Genomic DNA, 19,663 nt, shown 5'->3' with positions numbered 1-19,663 from the left:
TGAATTAAAAGCCAAATGAAACTTCTGTGTAATTCCATGCAACGGCTATTGCTCCATTCGACAGAGCTGCGTTGGACCTTCGCCATCTTTGTGAGAACACACACAGACACACACACACACCCAGGCGGCATGCAAAGATCGCCTTGGCGCCGTGAAAAAAAAAGGAGGGGTGGGGGGGCCTTTGCCTCAAAGAAGTGCAGGTGACCACAGATGGCGCTCTGTCTGTGTCACTCTTTTTTTTCGCTCTGTTTTTGTGCCACAGATGGACTCAATTACACCGATTTCTCTCTCAAGGCCCTTGGACACATTCTCATTCAGCATCAGCATTTTTATACATGTCTGTTTTGTTTAGTGTCACGAACGGGGGTGCTTGATCCATCTGTCTTCATTTACACAACACATAAAATGGGAGCATGAGTGTTATTCAATTTATTTAATACATGTGACATTTGAGGTAACAAGTGTGGATGGGGGGTAACTTGACAGCCAATAGGGCCACCCACTCTATAAATCAGGAAATTAATCACTGATTTGTTATCAGTCTTCAAGTCAGGACCCTCCTAATTAGTCACCATGGATACCACAGGAGCCTACCATGCCAATCATGTTCTGTCTGCTGGAGCAATCAGAAAGGGACATTTGGGGGTATCTACCGCTGGGCTGGACGTGAGTGTATGTGTGTGTGACTGGATATCATGTGTGTGCATGTTTTCTATTGATAATGTTTGTCAGATATGTAAATGTGTCAAAGATGGTGAGAGCCTGAAGGAATGGTTTAATTGGCTATAGTGCAAGCCTTCACCTCAAACTCACACCACAGTTGATCCACATTTTCTTGAATAAAATGTATAATAACATATATTTGTTTAAGTTTTCATACTCTTAATATAAAAAGTGTGTGTGTTTGTGTGTGGAGGGGGGGGGGGGCTAATGTTAAACTAATATAAATATGTTTGCGTCTTTTAATCATTGATACAGTAATTTCATAATAATTCATAAAATTGAGCTAAAATTTAAAAGATGTACTGTACTGTAAAAAAAAAGAAACGAGTGTGAAATTGAGATTTGCTGCGATTGGCTGGCAACCAGTTTAGGGTGTACCCCGCCTACTGCCCGAAGCCAGCTGGGATAGGCTTCAGCGCCCCCCGCGACCCTTGTGAGGACAAGCGGTTAAGAAAATGGATGGATGGATGGAAATTGATTTGTGTTGAGGTCATTTTTCTGCCACTAGATGGCATAATTGCATTTGTAAGACGGTGACAGCTCAGTGAATTTTTCTTTTCTTATTAAGAGCTATCTAATCTTTAACATGAAGTAACTTGTGAAATTATGCACATTTTTAAAATTGCAAAATACAACTTGACCCCAGTCTCTACAAATATATACATTATTATTCTATTTATTACTGCTAAATGTTGACGTGGACGTGTCTGCTGAGTTGCAACCGGAATTCCCCCGGAACAGGCTTTCCAAGTAAAGGGCGGTCATTGATTGTGCGTTAACAAAATTAGTGGCATTTAAGGAACTTTAAATTAACTAAAATTCATGCACTAATTTTGACACCCTTAATATATATAAATAAATATATATATATATATATATATATATATATATATATATATATATATATATATATATATATATATATATATATATATATATATATATATATATATATATATATTCCCTCTCTATAACATAAACACTACACTAACAATATAAATAAAAGATCAAAACAAGTCTGAAAACTTACAAATGAAGTCCATTTATTAATCAACCTTGAATTAATAAGGCAAATAACTGAAAGTAACCTTGTAAACTGAGGTGCTCACACATGCATAAATTAAATAAAGTGAAAGAGGGCAACCAGAGCCCCATACTTTTCTTGCCATCAGCTACCTGCCACTCACTATAATTACCATCAACTCAAAAGGTGATCACCACAAAGCTGGGGGGCACAAAAGTGCGCTTATACACACACACACACAGACACACACACACGCACACAAAATTCAGCGATGACTTCAAATTAATGGCCAAACCGTACACACACACGCACACACACTTGCAGAATGTCAACTGACACTCAGAACTTGGAATGCACTTCAAAGCCAAGTTTGTTTGTATGACCACCACATAGACACACACACACACACGCACGTGGATATTCACAAAGCAAAGTTCAACAAAATTAAAAACATGGTCGACAATTTTACAAATCAGCACATTGGTCAAGTGAAATCAAGGCTCTATTGTTACCGCCGGAATGGTCTGTCGATGCCGCAGCACAATCGTATGTGACTGCTGTATAATGACAAGTGTCTGGGGGGGGTCTTACCTGTCTCGTGAGAGAGGGTCTTTGTTCTTCCTGTGTTGCCTGAGTGATGCATCGCTAGCACTTTTATCGCTTTCTGATGAACCCTCTACACCCTTATGTCCTCTCCTCCACTCCGCTCCGCTCTCGTCAGAGAGCCCTTGTCTTATTTCTCAATGTTTGTCGCCTCACGTTTTCCCGCCGTTCTTCTATCTTCTCTTTCAGGCTGTTCTGAGGCAAGCTTTGAGAAGCTCAGTCCACTCGATGAGTGCCAGAAAGGCAGAAGGAAAAGCAGCTCTATAGAAGCACACTCAAGCAGTGTGGGACAAGACACTAAAACGCACGTGTAGCTGTTGCACTGCGGAGACCAACGCTGCGCACCAACATGCTTCGGGCAACAACAAAAAAATGACCACGGAGCTTTGTGCCGCTATCCCCTTTGCCAGGAGACTGCACGTCTTTTTGCCCCGCTCACACTTCTTCCCTTTTTTAGCTCAATCCGTCACACATCAAGGTCAAGGCGGGCACAAGGGGACTAGATGGATGAGGAGAAACTGGGAATGGAGAAGAGAGAGCCTTTCAGCCTGTGGCAGGCAGAGCAGAAGAGAGGGAGAGATGTGGCTGCAGCTCCATCCTCCATCTGGTCACGGCTGAGACTGAGAGCAGACTCATCGCGCACACACTGCCTCCTCTCTCTCTCCCCCTCTCGCGCTCTCTCTGCCATTCTCTCCGATCTAGAGGGAGAAAGAGCGACTGTGAGAGCTAATGAGTGAGCCAAAGGGATGGAGAAAAGCACGGGAGACAAAAACAAAGGAGTGTTGCTCGGAGAGAATGGTGAGGTGACAATGTGAGTGGCAGAATGTTATTGGCCACAGGAGTGTTTTCTGGAGAGAAAACAAAAAATGTGGTCATGACAGGTTAAGAAATGAGGATGCAATGAGAAGAGCAGGTGATTGAAGAATGTATGAGAGGAATGATCACAAGGAAAATAAAACGTAATCAAAGGGGAAGGAGGGCAGAGGCCACTGCAGAGATTAAGCCAATATTATGTCAGCTCTCTCATGGGATGTACAATTGTACATACATTCTCAAAATGAGCCAACATACAAGAGAATAGAAAATAATCACTCAATGCAACCTCTAGAGACTTTGTAAACACTGCAATAAAGAGTGGACAAATCAGCCAGTCATCACTTTCAGACAACACATGACTTTCAAGATGATCTTTTTTTGGTCATTATTAGATAAATGATGAATAAACTGATGCATTAAACATCAGTTGATGTAAAGGCTACTTAATAAAATGAAAATTAACAACAATCCTTCTAATGCTTTCATGTGACTCAGAGTCCCCGTATTATCCAGCAGAGGGCAGCCATCTAGTCTTATTTCAATCGGCAGGCTGATGTAACGTTGAATTTATTTAGAATATTTGTACGCTTTATGGAAAAAGAAATGGTAAATACGAGAGAGTCAGGGATTATACATTCAGACAACCGACTTAAAAAAACATGTTAATTTTTCAGTGCTTGTGACACTGATGTGGATAATGAACCATGAACAGCAGAAGAAGAACGACACAGACCTTTAGGTGGACAGTGATTGAAAACAGCGAGAACATCAATAAACCCACTTTGAACATTGAACAAAAAAGTGCATGCACGCGTACTGTAAGAATAGCAACCTTTGAAAAAATACCAACCTCTGTGCCACGGCTACAGAAGGCCATTGTTAGCCTCATTTTCTACCTCTTCATGTGACATTGCCAGATCTTATCATCTGCAGCACCCCGGCGTGCGCATAGGTGGTTTGTATGTGTCAGCACGTACGTGCATGTTCACACATACGTATGTGGGGATCAAGACTGCCGGGAACACATACAGTTCCGCTGCCTTGGTATACGCACTTGCATACACAGGTGTCGAGACTAGATTTACAGCAGAGGCGGGGCCATGGGTGGGGGGCGGCGAGGGTGTGGTGGGGGATTGCAGCTATGACTTCATCCCAATAAAACTGAGAGTGGCGCCCAGGTAGGCTCAGTGGGGGCACAGGGGGAGACGGCGGATTTTGAGATGAGGTTTACATCAATTTGTCATGATGAAAAACTCATCCGAGACAGAAACAAATTGCTTTCTTGACAACACCTTGTAATACTCTATCATACATACATGCGCACATTCACTCTCGAGAGCCTCTGCATGGCACATGTGTGTGCGCATGTGCCATGCATGTCAACAAAGAGTGATAGATTTTCTTCATCAGGTTGTTCATCATTGCCACCCCGCATCATTATGCCTGTGCATAATCCCTATAACCTTTAGTTTACCTCTGCATGGGCTAAAATTAGGCTCTTCCTCCCACTTTCTACAATGACTGGTCAACTTACTCTTTTACAGTTGTATGGCAATACGCCACATAAGAATTGATTTCTTGTATTGCCTGTCTCCAAAACAACCGTTGTCTAGAACTTTTTCTGCTGGACTATCCCTTATCACTTCCACAATTCTCATGTGCTCCGTGTTCCTGATTAGGCCACCCGAGGCTGTCTCCATGGCAACGAGATCATATGTTTTGGTGTGCCAAATGGAACATTTTGACACAGACTTACATATTAAGGATTCCACAAAACGCATACGCATCCCTTATCACCATTTTTGTATGGCTTTGCCTTAGCCTCCTTTTCCCTGTGACAGTCCAGGTGCGCTGCATATCATTTCTCGTTTCTCCCCGTCCATATGTGCGACTGAGTTTTGTCATTTCATTATGTGGCTGTATATGCTGTGGCCCCCTTTAAAGGAGCAGAGGTTGTGATCCTGACCACAAGTGGTCTACAAAGTGGACAGAAAGATGGATGCCGATGACATTTCGATTCTGGAACTGGTTAATTAAATTTATATTATTTGTCGTTAGATTTTTTTCTAAAACAAGTACACCAGGGTACGGAAAGTATTGGGTGCAACTTTAGCGCTTTGTGTTCCTTATACTATTCAATCATCTTCAACAGTCAACACTAGCCACCCTCAAAAATAATTTCCTTAGTGATACTTTTTCTTTGTTTTCGCTTGCCTTTTCTAACCCTTCACCTGCCTCCTGAACTGAAACACAGAGGAGAAGAGAACGAAGGAGGGATGCGGGGAGGGAGCGAGAGGTGAATAGATGGAGAGGGAAGGTGTGCTGTAAGGTGCCCCCTTGGGTTGAACATGGTCATTTGTCATCAGGCTGAAAGCTTAAGAAAAGACTAGTTAACCTTTGCAGCAGATCCCCGTGAGACACAGGAATAAACACAGCAAAGCAAAATGCCTCCTCCCACCGATGTATCAGCAAACACACACACACACACACCCTTGCAAGACCCTTCCAGCCGGTTTAAAAATGCACGATCAATAGCGGTGAAAGCACAGCAGAAGAAGCCAACAGCACCCTTTACAACTCTTCTCCTCAAGAAAGCTCGGTTGTCTCCAAGGTCCTTTTCCTTCCCTACTTCATCCTCCCCCATCCTCATGATCCCCACACCCCAGCCAGAGAAATTAATCACCTTGTGCTAATGAGCTATTAACTAATAACAGACTGACATGCCTCTGCCTGCATGTGCGCGTGTGTGTCTACGCAAGCATGTGCAAGTGTCACCAGGGCCACCCTCAACACACTCATGTGATTAATAAGGTTACGCTCTTATTAGGCAGGGAGCACAAGAAGTAAACCCACAAGCCCCTTGTGCATGCATTAAAAATAACACAAAATCTCACATTACTTTCATCAGCATAACTGATGTTGGCTTCATATAAAGCCTGAGTTAAGGGAAAACAAACTAGGGCACATGGAAAGTAAAACTCAATTGTTTCATACATTTGGCCATACATTCTCATTACAGTCCCAGCAAGCTGACGCTGTATAATAATCGCATTTCAGCAACGAAAAAGAAACACCGAATTTATTCAGACTACTTTGTCAGCTCCAAACAACTTCACTTATAAAGCTCTACAACTGCTGACAATTTGCATTTCTAGCACTTTTGTCGCCATTTTTCACTTAAATTTAGTTGCTCAATGATTGATCTTATGATAAAAAATAACCCCTGCTCCTATCAACCGAGAAATGCATTAATTTAGAAAGAGGGGGGGGGGGGGGGGGGGGACAATGGCCTCTACAATGGCATTCACATTTTGTCCTCCTCTGACTTTCACGTTTGAGTACAGTACCATGGACAGCAACACAAAAGCGGCCTCTTTTTTTAAGAAGTGTTCTTAGATCAATGCCCTTGTGTTGGACACACACTGACGATATACACACAAAGACAGGAACAGAATTGGTTACTTAAGAGCTGTAAATAATAACGTAACATTGTGAATGCCACAGTGCGCATAAACAATATGTGCAGTCTGTGTGCCATTACAAATATTCACTTCTCCATGTCTCTGACCCAAACAGTGTGTCCCTCTGGAGAACTTTTGCACATATCGAGACTCATTTGCATTCTCCCTTTCCCCTCATTTTTTGTGTGTGCGCGCAGCTTTAGAAGTGAACAGCTGCTTAATGGTCATAGCTCTTCAGAGACGGGACTTTGGGAGGCACATTGGGGGCTTGGGGCGAGCATAGTTTTGTGAATGCGCACACACATTTGCACACAGACAAATACAAAGGCTGAGGCACACAACAGGTATAGCCTTGATCAGCTCTGTAAGCAAATTGTGACCATTGACCAGATGTTTTCCTTCCCCAAAGTGACATTGTAGCATTTTCACTCTGTTTAATTTTACTACAATGGAAAACCAAGTTTGGCACATGCATTTTATAGCCGCATATATGAGACAAAGAGTGAGGTTTTCTAAAATATACTGTGGCTAGAATAGATATCGATAAAATAATGTTGCATTTTGACATAGCCGCATGTTCCAAGCAGTAGATTGTGGGCCTAATTCTGTACTGGGCTGATATCATTGACATCTTTGGGCTCTCTGAGCTAAATACATGGATGGCTGCACACAAGAAGCAGTGGAGGGTGTGTGTTATACCTCATTTAAAATCAAAAAGGGGGATTGAAGCTGGATTTTGTGGAGTACAGAAGGTTGAGTGCTTCCTGTAATTAGAATTGCGGCTCAAAATTTTTACATTTTTTGCTTTTTTTTATTGCAGAACAAGAGTCCATGTGCAAATAGAAAAAAAAGGGTTTATCAATGTTGCAGCCATTTGAATGCTTGACTCCAGCGAACACACGCACACACAGATGCCAAAGGAAGGGATTTGGCAAAGTCACAAAGAGTAAGAGAAGGGTTATAGCCTGGTAGTGTGAAGCGCGGAGAGCCGTCATGGCACCGATTTGCCCAGCAGGGAACGGGATGTTTTGCTATTTGCATCATCTACCAAACAGGCCTATGTAAAAAACTAGAATTAAATAATACAACTAGACAGTTGCAATTTCTGGAGAAATTGCATGTGACGACTGAATAAAAAAAACATTGAAGCATGTGGAATGATATGGAATGATATTGATTGACATGGAATGAGCCGAAGTTGAAGTTGGAATGGTTTTGATCGGTCAATATGTGGAAACTGGAGGTGAAAATGTAAATAATAAATATTTGTGAGGAATAAGCGGTTAAGAAAATGGATGGATGGATGGAAGATGGGTAGATGAAATTTGGGGCTTTACATAATTTGTGAATTTTGTGAATGGGAGTAAAAAAAAATACGATGGCTTGAGATGATCTGCACATGTTGAAGTTGGAATAGTTTGAATCGGGTGAGTAATGTTGAGGGAGGAGCGAATAATGTAGAATAAGTCAGGAAATTCAGCCTCAATTGGAATGAATGGGGAATTTTAAGGTGAACATTTTTTGACTTGTATAGAAAACCCTGAATTAAAGGGGGAAAAAAAGGAAACCCCAATGTGGGGAATTTTTCAAATTGGAATTACGTGAATCAGATGAATTATGTGGATGGACAATTGCGTCAAAAAAGTGGGAGGAATTAAAAAATATATCATAATAGCATATGCCATCAGCCTTCACACAATTATTAATAAAGTAACTAGTAAGTATTATTTTTAAATGAGGAAGTGTGTCTAACTTTTGTTTCAGTTTTATGGCGCAGACTCCAATAGTAGGTCTGGCATGAACTAGAGTTGCAATAAGGTAACATTCACAAGTAAATCAAGAGAACGTAAAGCCGAATAACAACAGGAGCAAGCCAGAAGACACTTGTTACATTTTATCCATGCAGCTAATGTGGATAAGATTCATGAAAACAATTGGCTCAAAGACAATGATTTGCATTTTCTAAATGAACATTCTCTCTTCTGCTACAGAATTTCCAACTATTACTGGAGCATTTTACAAGACAAAACAAGAGGACAAAAGTTGCTCTAAACTCCCAAACACAGTTTCTTTAATTGCAGTCCTACATAATGGGTGGCCTGATTTTACAACATCCAAAAAGGTTGTTTTTCTTTGTCACTAGAAGAAATAGACTCATAATATCTCCATTATAACCAGTTCATATTATCTTCAGGCCTTTTACTACACTTGTATTTCATTTAATCATCTTACATAAAACTTTCAGCAATTGGATTTTCTTTGTTGAAGTAAGAAGCATATTGATTAAAAAAAAAAAGTATTTCTAACACAAGAAAACTGAGTAGCTTAATGCCAAAGGTTGAACCATTATGTGCATATTACTTGTCAGCGCTCTCCTGAAAGTTGTCAATTGATCCCTTTCAAACTTTAAAAGATAAAAAACAAGAATATATTGATAATGACCGAATTAGAGACGAAAGGAACATGGAGTCCTATAAATGTCTTCCACTTTTAAAGAGTGTTTCTCTTTGTCAAAGCAAGATCCAGGCTGATTGAGACTAGCAATTGCCACAATGTGGAAAAAGGTGCTGCAATCAAAAACATTGTTATTAAATGTCAATTATATTTGCAAGTGGCCATTTCCATCACCCGGCCAATGCAAACCAAGAAGTTGAGATCACTTCACATCCTATGGAGCACCAAATCAACAACAGACTTTAGCGCTCCATTCATTAAGAGATAAACAAATTATTTTTCATCACAAACTTCTTCTCTTAGTCACCATTTAGTTTATGTTTGAGTAGATTTTCAGTCATTATGTTAATTGTAATCTACTTTTTGTTAGTTTTCACCATTTGTAAGCAACTCCATTCTAATTTCCTGGGCACAACACTCTATCTCTAACATTCCTATGACTCTAACCACTAGTCAGTTAGACAAAATACCCCAAACACAGTTCAGACGATGGTATGGTGCTGATAATGAGAAGCAGGGTTTGGAGGAATCAATAGGACAAGCAGGGGACATGGGAGCTCTAACATGGAGACAAATGACCTCCCAACATCACAGAATCGGTAAGCCTGTGGAGTGGCAAGTAAATAAAGGCCTGGATTGTCAGGATAAAGAAGGCCTGCGACCGAGATCAAACAGAAGAATTGATGGGCTTGTAATTTTGTATTTTCTGCCCTCTAAAGATGATAAATCTCTCTATAGGGATTTTAATCAGGCTCCAACAAAGAACGTACACACAAGGATCGCTGCAACAAACTTGTCACGGCTAAGTAAACAGCGCAGCACAAACAAATGAAAAGCCTGTGCGAATTGCTTCTCAACATGAAAGATACACACACTCAAAGCTCAAGAAAAAAAAAATCATAGCTAAACATTAGTGATGGCAAAATGAAGCTTCATGAAGCACTTGTAATATTTTTTGACTCCTCCAGATGCCACTCTTGGTTGAAAGATGCAGTGGAAATGTAATCAATTTCCTTTGCACTAGCCTTTATATTTAAATCAAGAGCACCATCTAGGGGAGTCAAAAAATATTACAAGTGCTTCATGAAGCTTCATTTTGCCATCACTACTAAACATATCAGTAATTCAATAATTTGGAGGGACAAGCCCAGAGACACGTGAAAAGTTAATTCTGAGATTAGAATTATTTTGTTCACCAACTAAGGATAAAGTAGCTGCTTTAAGAAAAAAACACAAGAAAAACACACACAACCTGTGAGAAGAGAATTCAGCGGAGTGGAGAGGCGGGCTGCACGCACCGGGGGTGCAAATTTGTGTGAGCTCATTGTCTGAATGAATTGTGCATGCTCCAAATAGTTATCTTTAGTCGATAAGTAATTTCAATGTGCGAGCTTTGTAGATCACACAACATTAATTCGTTCCAATTAGACACGCTTGGATTCTCAGTAAAACATGAAATTCACAAAAAACATAACACAATGTGGGCTCAACTGGAACAATAGGGCGGGATGTAAAGTGAGAGGGGTGAAAAAGGGGCGACAAATGAGTTTGGATGTTTCTGTCATTATGATACATGAGGAGAGACGGGGCTCCCAAAAGGAGATGTGTAAAAATAGGATTGCACCTATCCCTTGACACTTTGCCTGTCTGCCCATTTATCCAATCACGGCTCTCTTTCCCAACTCATCCCTCTCCTCGTGCTCTCCTTTCACCTATGACTCTCGAGCTGTTCTCTCATAGCTGTTGCCCTCTGATATTTTCTCCCAACGTCCTTCCTACCTACTATTGCGCAGACCAGCAGGTTTCATTTGGCTTCACTTTACAAAATGATATATATCAAGTTGATTATATACGGATCACACAACACAGTTAATGGCCACGCATGGTCTGAGGATCGGTTGGTGGGGGGAAAAATATGAACACTTGTTGTGTTGTTGTTGAATGTCAATCCACATTCAATATTGACCATTTGCACCGACGTCACGTGATCACGTGACTGCCCTATGACGGACGGTGGAAGGAAATTATTGTTGAATGGAAGTGGACGTGACCCGGAGCCAAGGAATCTACTACTTCAACCGAAGTTCGCCTGTGAGTCGAAGTTTCTCATTTAGTCGGGACTCATAGAGCGCGATATTTACTTAAGTTGGAGATCGCTAGTTTAAAAACAGCCCTTTACCTTCTGTTGCCTGCTGTTTTTACCAAGTTAATCAAATCGCCGACTTTGCCAGAATTCACAGCGCACGACCTATAACATTATGCAGTCGATGCCGTCTCTTCTCCTTACATCGGGACTGATTCAAAAGCTTGTCGTTGGCTGAGTCTCTGGGACGAGATGCTATGCTCACACCGGGGGACAATATACCTCGTAATGCAAAGGTAAAACTTGTTTGTCATGCTAACTCAGTTATTTTTAAATAGTCCGTTCTATCTTGAAACGCTGTGATGATGTTATGTTACTGTTTACTAGCATGGAACAAATGACTATTGTAGTGGCAAGCTATGCTGTAATTTCATGAATATGACTCCGGCTCCAAAGTGAAAAACTCCAAGCACAAAGATGAAAACCCCCATTATTAAACTGTCAAATGCACTTAATAGTTTTGAAGAAGGTACATTTTAAAACTAGGCTGTGTGTTCGTGCAGTTGGAGTGGACTCTAACTATATGGCTCGTTAATGTGATTAACCCCTCTGTTACAATCTTTGTTAGAGTGTACGTTTACTAGTAAAATGTATGAACATTTATCTACTAATTACAACATGCATCTACAAACCTTACCAAAAATTATCGCTGCAAATCCGTGAATACTTTGTGGGCTGCCAGTCCTTTCTGGTGATTGCTGCTATCAATCGACGTCATTCGTCTTGATTAGTAAGCATGTGATAAAAAGCAACATTTGGTTTACTCCTTTGTTTGTCTGTACAACCGACCGCACAACAAGATATGACCAGATAATCGATTAGATAAAGGACTTTACGCTGTATGAGATTCAATGGTTACAATACAGGCAAGTGGCTCTTTTTGCCGTCCAGTGGTCCCCGAGGAGGCGTTCCCATGAGGGCTGTGACGTCACGTGCAAAAGGTCAATAGTCGCAGTACACAGTACTTGAAAACCCTCCTCAATCATGTAAGTTGCATGTAAGGTAGCATTTTGGGAACAAGGGGCGAAATTAGTACTTGAGTAATTCAGATACCGCAATAAATAAATAATATTTTAAAAAAGGGGGAACAAATATTTTTTTCTGCAGTGTCACGAAGACAAAACAAGGAAGACAACAGCTTTAATAGCCTTTTATTTTGACTTTGCGCCCTCGTAGCCATCATTAATGCTAAGAAACCGCTAGCTAATTAGTCTTTACTTTAGCAGCTAGGAGCTAACTGCTGGTAGTGAGCGTCCAGCTGGCTACATCAGTTCAAAGTAGCAAAGTTGTTTTAGCTTGCTTTCTTTTCTTCTTTTTCAATGATGTGGACATAGGCTAGTTTGTAATTCGCTCCCTATGTTTCAAGGAATAAGATGTGCCTTGAATTGTACTTTAAGGTATTTTTTACTCACGGTCCACATAAAAAAAAATACTTTATCCTGCCTTAGATTGCACTTTCAAGTTGTGTTTCTAACATCTTAATGGCCATTTTTGACATTTTGAGTTACATGTTTTTTGTTTGTTTGTTTTTAATATATATATATATATATGTGTTATTATAAAATAAATGGAGACAAACTTGTATTTTTCTTATTTTTATTTTTTCCTGATCCAAAAAACGATTCGATCCATGACTCAAATCCGTTGTCCAATCCGAAACGTGAGTTTTTGATCCGGTGCACCACTAGTACGCTAATATTAGGTGGAGTAAATGCTATAAACTATGCAATGAGATCTTATTTTAACAATATTATTATTGAGGTTCCTAAGGTTTGGAACTACAGTGTTCGTTCCACGTTATGTTCCACGCCCAAGTTGAACCCCGTAATATAGGAATTTTGGCCACAAATACACACTAAATTTTCGCAACAGCAAACATTTATTTAAACCAATATTTAAAGGGAACATATTGTGGAAACTTCTTTTTAATGGCTTGTCTCCCTTAGAGTGCCTGCCCAGGCTATCAAGTGTGAAATTAAACAATCAAGTACATCGTTTGTTATCTGCCTGTTTCTGAAAACGGGTCTGTGAGCGAGCCGTTCTGCACTCTGAGACCCACTGTTATGTAACAGTGGGTTTCATTTTCATGATAACTGTACGCCTATGTCTTACCCAAGTTTCTTGGCCCATGACAGAATCAGCTAAGCTTGTCCATCTGGTGGCTAGTGGCCATCGGGAATTCCGGGAGAATCCCAAACTGTTGGTTGATAGTCACACATCAGGGCCAGTCACCTCTTTATGGGGCTTACTTTTCCCACCCTTCCCCTTGGATTCTGCTACCACAGATATAATCTACTCGAGTAGCAACACTTAGGCTAAGGCTTTGAGTAGTATTATCTTACCTGCGGGTATGTGTTTCCACAGCATTTGTGTGTGAATATTCATTATTTGAAGGACTATCACTCCCAAAGTCGATGCTAACTTCCAGTTAGCATTTGAATGGGATCCTCCATTCAAATTAGCGCTAGTTTTTGTATTTAAATATACAGTGCATGTAACTCTTCTCATTGTGTGTTTAGTTTTACAGTTAACTCTAACTTAGCCGTAATTAAACAGTTTAAAGATTAAAGCTCTGGGCTTGCTACAAGCAACATAGTGCATTCAGGGTTTCACAACATAGGGAACTTGTAAATGCAATTAATTGTTTTTTTAAATTATATTGTTTTAAACATCGAGAGAAACCAAAATCAAAATCACGATAAAGTTTCGATTAATCGTCCAGCCCTAGCGAAGTATTTGGTCACTCACTTGACAGTTTTAAATTGAAATCTCTTTTAAACTGAAATCTCATTTAAACTGAAAACCATGCCTTACTTACAACTAGAGAGTTTTATGACCAACACAAATCCTTCCGTTGCCTGTCAAGCATTAAATGAGCACAACAACTGTAGTTGACACAGCCTTCTTTTTTTATTTAGAACTCAAATGTGTTGTGGCAAAATTTCCTAAAGTCACTCTTCGTATGTCACCTCTCAGGTGTCTGACTTTTTCCTGATGAACACAACCAATCTCTCCATTCCTCTGCTGCTCTCTGGAGAGGAGAAACAAACAACTGTCAGGGTCAGGCTTCCAGATGAATTCCAAATGACTCTGAAGGGCAAAGGGGCCGAGCAACTTTCTCAAGAGAAAATGCTGTTTCATTACACACAAGCGCTAACATGAAAACTAGCAGCACAAGCAGGCATTACATTAATGCGGTCCACTTGATGACATTGACCCCCACACATAGAGCAGCTACTGTTGGAATCAATACTGAATTTTAAGTCAGGCCACTGTCAAGGTGAAGAAGGTGAATATGCAGCCATTTGATGAGTGTGATGCCATAAAGCTCAGTCAACAGGTAAGCACAGCTCCACGGTAACTTTGCAAAAGAATAAAAACATCAATTTATCTCTCCATCCATGGCTCAATTTTCACCCAGAGGTTCAAGATGAGTTGATCAATCATTTTTCATCGTATCAATCATTTTCATACGCCATCAGTCTGACTGTCAACTTAGTCCACTTAGGATCTGCCTCTCTTCATCCATCACAGGTAGAATAGAGCTTTACTCAATGCAATGAGCAAAGGTAAAGGTTAAGCAGTGCGAGTCTGATGTTCCACATGCTCCCAGTGTCAGTGGAGCTGAAGTGGTGCTGTATTTTTGGACCATGTTTTCATGTGCCTGAAAGCAGCATGCCGAGCCTTCAGCGGTGCTGTCACCCCTGGATTCCGCCAGGGCTTCTGGTTCAGGTAGACAGTGATGTTTTTGGTGGTGGAGACATTATCAGCACATTTTGCGATGAAGCTCAGGACTGATGAAATGTTTTCCTCAAGGTCGACTTCTTCTTCCTGACTATCTGCTTCCCTGAACATTTGGTGCACAGTAAATTCTGTAGAGTAAATGTGACTCTATTTAGAGTGTGTCCAAATAGACTAAGGGTGTATTCAGACGTGCACTGTTTGGTCCGCTTTAAACGGACCAGAGTTTGTTTCCCACACTGATGGTCTGAATACACACAAACGAATCTTAGTGCGGACCAAACAAGCGGACCGAGACCACCTCAAAAAGTGGACACACGCAAACACACTTGGAGCGGTTTACTTCGCAGTCTGAATACAAACCACGGCTGATCCAGATGAGAGCAATGATGATGACATTTCCGAATGAACAATACTGAGCTCTTTAAAAGAAAACAAAAAGAAAAAAAAAAAAAAAAAAAAAAAAAAAAAAACACGGCTGATCCACTCCAACTGCAGTGCATTTGTACCTTTTTGGGCTTAACAAGCCACCGTAGCAAAGCATCGCGAGTAGTGAATGTTGTGCTAAATTCATTCATTCATTATTTAGTTACGCTGCTGTCAACATGTTGTGTTGGGGGCGGGGCACGCGGAGCGCAACGGGTCCTCCGGTAACTGTACGCAATCGACGCCGTTGTTTCAAAATTAGAAACAGTGTCATGGAATCTCCGTTGAATGAGCTGCCCTTGATGCTCGCAAATATCTTGCATCTAATAACTTCACAAATAAGCAGAGCAGTAATACAGCACGTTGGAATTTCATGTTTTCCTCCATTTCCGGGTTTCGTTACGCATTCAGCCCCCCATTTTTGTCCAGTGGGAGCACAGATCGGGTCGATGTGATGATGCTATATAGTCCACTTGCAAAAAGCACAATGTGAATATGAACCGCACTAGACGAAAACAATTAAGTCCGCTTTTGGTCCGGACTAAACAAGCGGACTAAAATACTTTTCTGGTCTGAATACACCTTAAGTTTTAGAGTAACATTTACACTTGGAAGAGAGTAAAATAAAGAACTGAAAAAAATAAAAGTCACTCAAGGGTTAAGGAACAAACTTAAGACCTTCAACTTGGGAAGCAGCCAATCTACTCCCTGAGCTATGTAGCTCCAGCTGTTGTTAGTATATCGCTCGTGTCAGCTGGAATAAAAAACAATGTTTTTGGTCTCCTCTTCCTCTTCTACATAGATAGGTAGTACAGTAGGAGGGGCATAGCTCAGGTGGTAGTGTGGCAGTCTCCCAAGATGAAGGTTGTGAGTTCATTCATCAACCCTTGAGTGACTTTATTTTTTTTCCCCAATTCTTTATTTTACTCTCTTCCAAGTGTAAATATTACTCTAAAACTGGGTCTATGTGGTCTCACTCTAAATAGAGTCAAATTCACTCTTCAGGATTTACTGTGTGGTTTTCGTGTGCTGGTAGGTAGCATCACCGGTTTCCCCCGAGGTGGGATGCATGGAAGGGTTTGAGAAACTCATCGCATCATACCCTCTCATAACCATCGTTTCGAATGGAATCGTAATCCCATTGAATCGAACTGAATCGCTCCACGTTAAAATAAACTGTCCTAGAATCGTGTCGCACCCCATGTATTGAGGCGTTTTTGATCTGCGACATTGCAACAGTATTCACAGGCAGACACCAGTTTTTAATTGCAGCAAAACCATTGGCCACAAACTAGTTGCCAAACTGTGCGATAGTTCAGTCGGTTTCTGCTGTGTCCATTTGGTGTGTGGCAGCCTTAGTCTTTTCTAACTCTTTGATTTTGGCAGCCAGCTCAGATGAATATGCGTGTGTGTGTGTGTGTGTGTGTTTGTTTGTAGCCTGCGTGCATGTAAGCCAGCGAGGCAGAGGGAGCGCGAGATTCACCTCGAAGACATTTGCCGTGCAGGATGAGCCTCTGCTGTGTGTCTGTGAACTGTCACCCCTCTATCATCCTCCTAACACATGGCCTCTGTGCAGTGTTGTTGTGTATTTTGCCGTTTTTGTCTGTACGGTTGTGTATGTTGTAAAAGGTAATGACTCGGATATGGGACACAGCCACAGATCGAGTTCCACTCTAAACTTGTAGCTCAACGTGTGGGCCTGAGAACACAAAATGGGATTTTGTTTTTAATCACATGACATGGATGAGGGGAAGGGGTGAACTTGGACGCAGGTGCGTGGGTGAACTGGGAAGAGTGAGTAATCTCTCAATTTTCATACCTCTCTCATCCCACAGCACCAATCTTTCAAAAGGTCCTTAACACGCAGAGTCAAGAACACTCAGGGCTAATTGTGAACTGGTGTGTATGAGTGTGTGTGCGCGCGGATGTGTGTGTGTAATTGTGTGTGTAACGGTGCGCCGAGGTAGAAGAATAGGGCTAATATCACATACATGCTCAAATCGGTCAGGTCCAATTATTTGGATAGTGACACAATTTTGATCATTTGCTATTGCACACCATCACATAACCCCATTGGGATCTAAAAAGCCTAGCATGGAACTATAGTGACAGCTTCATTGATAGCAAAAGATACATCTTTTACATTTTTAATGACATGGATTTATCCCACTTCTAAAACGTCTCACGGAACTAGCACATAACAACAGAAGCTGCTTGTCAACTTCAGACGAAGGATATCAAGAGATGCTGAACCTGATCGGAAGCAAGCAAAAATGATGAATGTACACAGAAAAAAGCCCAGTGATAAATTGACTCTCACAGATTTGATTTCAACACTTGTTCAAAGTTTATATAGCTCCACACTTTCCAGAGTCAAATCAACACTTGTAAAATAGTGAAAATAATTCATACTGGGAGAGAGTAAATTTTTCACTGACTAAGCAGAGTTACTTAACACTACAGGAGTAGACATTTAACTCTCATCAGACGCTCCTAAAAGATTTACCACGACAGGGATCAAACCAGTGAACTCCAATACCAGAAGTAGTAACTTTAACCATTACACTATTTAGCCACATAGGGATTTGGGAGTTATAATTAAATTTAACCTGTAACTCTCGGAAAAAGTGCACGGACAGATTTTTTTATTTGAGGCTTCGTTCACCTCATAAAGTACTCGTCGAAAATAAGGAAGCGCACTCGCCGAAATGTGGTTATGTGTCAATGACAGCTGATGTAACCATGGTTTACTTTTACTTTAAAGGAGAGCATTTGAAGTAGGCTATGTTATTGTTGACCACAGTCAAACTGAAAATTAATGAATGGCCCCGAACTCCTTTTGTCTTTCAAGACAGCATTTCCCAATGATACTTGTCTCTCTCTCAAACTGGAGACGAGCAGGTGAAAGGCGCAGCCAATCTAACACTCTGTGTGGAGGTGATTTAACTCTAGGCGATCAACTCTATGAAATAACACCTTCTCTACACACAATTTAATTCTGAAAACATAAAAATTACACTATGGGAATAAAATGAACTCCCACAAATGTAACTCTGCAATTTTAACACTCCAATTTTTGCTGTGTAAAAAGTTCACTATTCATCCAGATTTCAGAGACATGACAATACATGTGTGATAAAAAAAAGAAAAAAAAGAAACATCTTAAGAGCGTTGCTCAAGTCACACAAATGTGAAATAATTGTGGCCAGGCGGTGTTCTTAGGAAACCTCTTTTGTTTTAGTTTTAGTTTTTTTTTTTTAGGTTTCAATGGCATTAAAAAAGTGTGCCCTAAAAATGTAGTAAGTCAGTGTACAGGAAGGCCATTTTTACTCTAACAGGTCTAGCCATTGCTTATCTGTCTCCTCAGATGTCTTCTAAAAACACAAAATACATTGAAACAAATAACAAACTGTTGCCATGGCAATGGGCATATACTGTGGCAGCAACCAAATAAAAGCAAAATTAAATGAATAAATACTGCTATTAGCTTCACACTTAATGTCAATATGAAAGCTAAAGAGTAGGGTGCAGATGACGGGAGGAAAAGGTGACAAAAAGAGAAAAATCAATCTAACACCATACAAAAGATTAGAAACAAATGAAATTGAAAGAGCACTTGTAGCGATAATGCTGGTGCTTTTTTGCACTGAAGTTCTACCTTAGTTTTTGTCTCTCTCTGTCTGACCTCATGCTTTAGTTTTGAAAAACCCTCATCACCTGATCAGTGTTGGGCAGTAGCGGAGTTACATGTAGTGCCATTAGTAGTTTAATTACATTTCTCGGTAGCGTACTATACTCGTAATGCCGCTGCTTTGAACATCAAATAGCTTTTCCGTAGTAAAGCTACTTTAGTGATGACATAATGCAGTAGCGCCCACAGAAGCTGCATTTCCAAAGGCAGTTTTAAGCCTTAAATGCATTTCTTTCCTTTGACATCACATATCTATCTACTCATGACTGTGTATCAGAAGATCCCACAAATTCAAATCCTGTGGTGGTTTTATTTCTTTTACAGCAGGGAATGCAAAGTCCCACATACATTTCATGATATTTTTCCCTCCTATATTTTTTAAATCAAAACACATTTTTTGTGAGTGTTAGTAGAGATCTAATGATATCCAACCTAAAATGATTACTATCACAATATTAACCTTATGATACGATAATACCACAGCATTGTGGTTAAAAAAAAAAAAAAGAAGCTCACCATACTGTACAAAAGCTCATGGTATTGTAAAAAAAACAACAACATTGAAAAAATAAAACACAATA

General features: G+C 40.5%; 1 protein-coding gene across 4 annotated transcripts in view; it reads right to left on the bottom strand.

Moving 5' to 3' along the window:
• The window catches only part of LOC147168211 (teneurin-2-like), a 277,180-nt gene that overhangs the window by 141,813 nt on the left and 115,704 nt on the right, over positions 1-19,663 (bottom strand). The window contains exon 1 of one of the 4 annotated variants that reach the window (XM_086085535.1): positions 2,339-3,000. The exons of 2 other annotated variants lie outside the window; for them this stretch is intronic. In XM_086085535.1, coding sequence (XP_085941661.1) covers positions 2,339-2,390 — 52 coding nt within the window. In that variant the 5' untranslated portion in view covers positions 2,391-3,000. Of the gene's footprint in view, positions 1-2,338; positions 3,001-19,663 lie in introns of those variants that run through there. One more of the 4 variants, XM_086085537.1, reaches the window with a different exon arrangement.

This window comes from Leptonotus elevatus, chromosome 9 (genome assembly GCF_054856555.1).
Source record: "Leptonotus elevatus isolate MCC_2025b chromosome 9, RoL_Lele_1.0, whole genome shotgun sequence".
Taxonomy (NCBI): Eukaryota; Metazoa; Chordata; class Actinopteri; order Syngnathiformes; family Syngnathidae; genus Leptonotus; species Leptonotus elevatus.
This window is presented reverse-complemented; position numbering and strand designations above follow the sequence as displayed.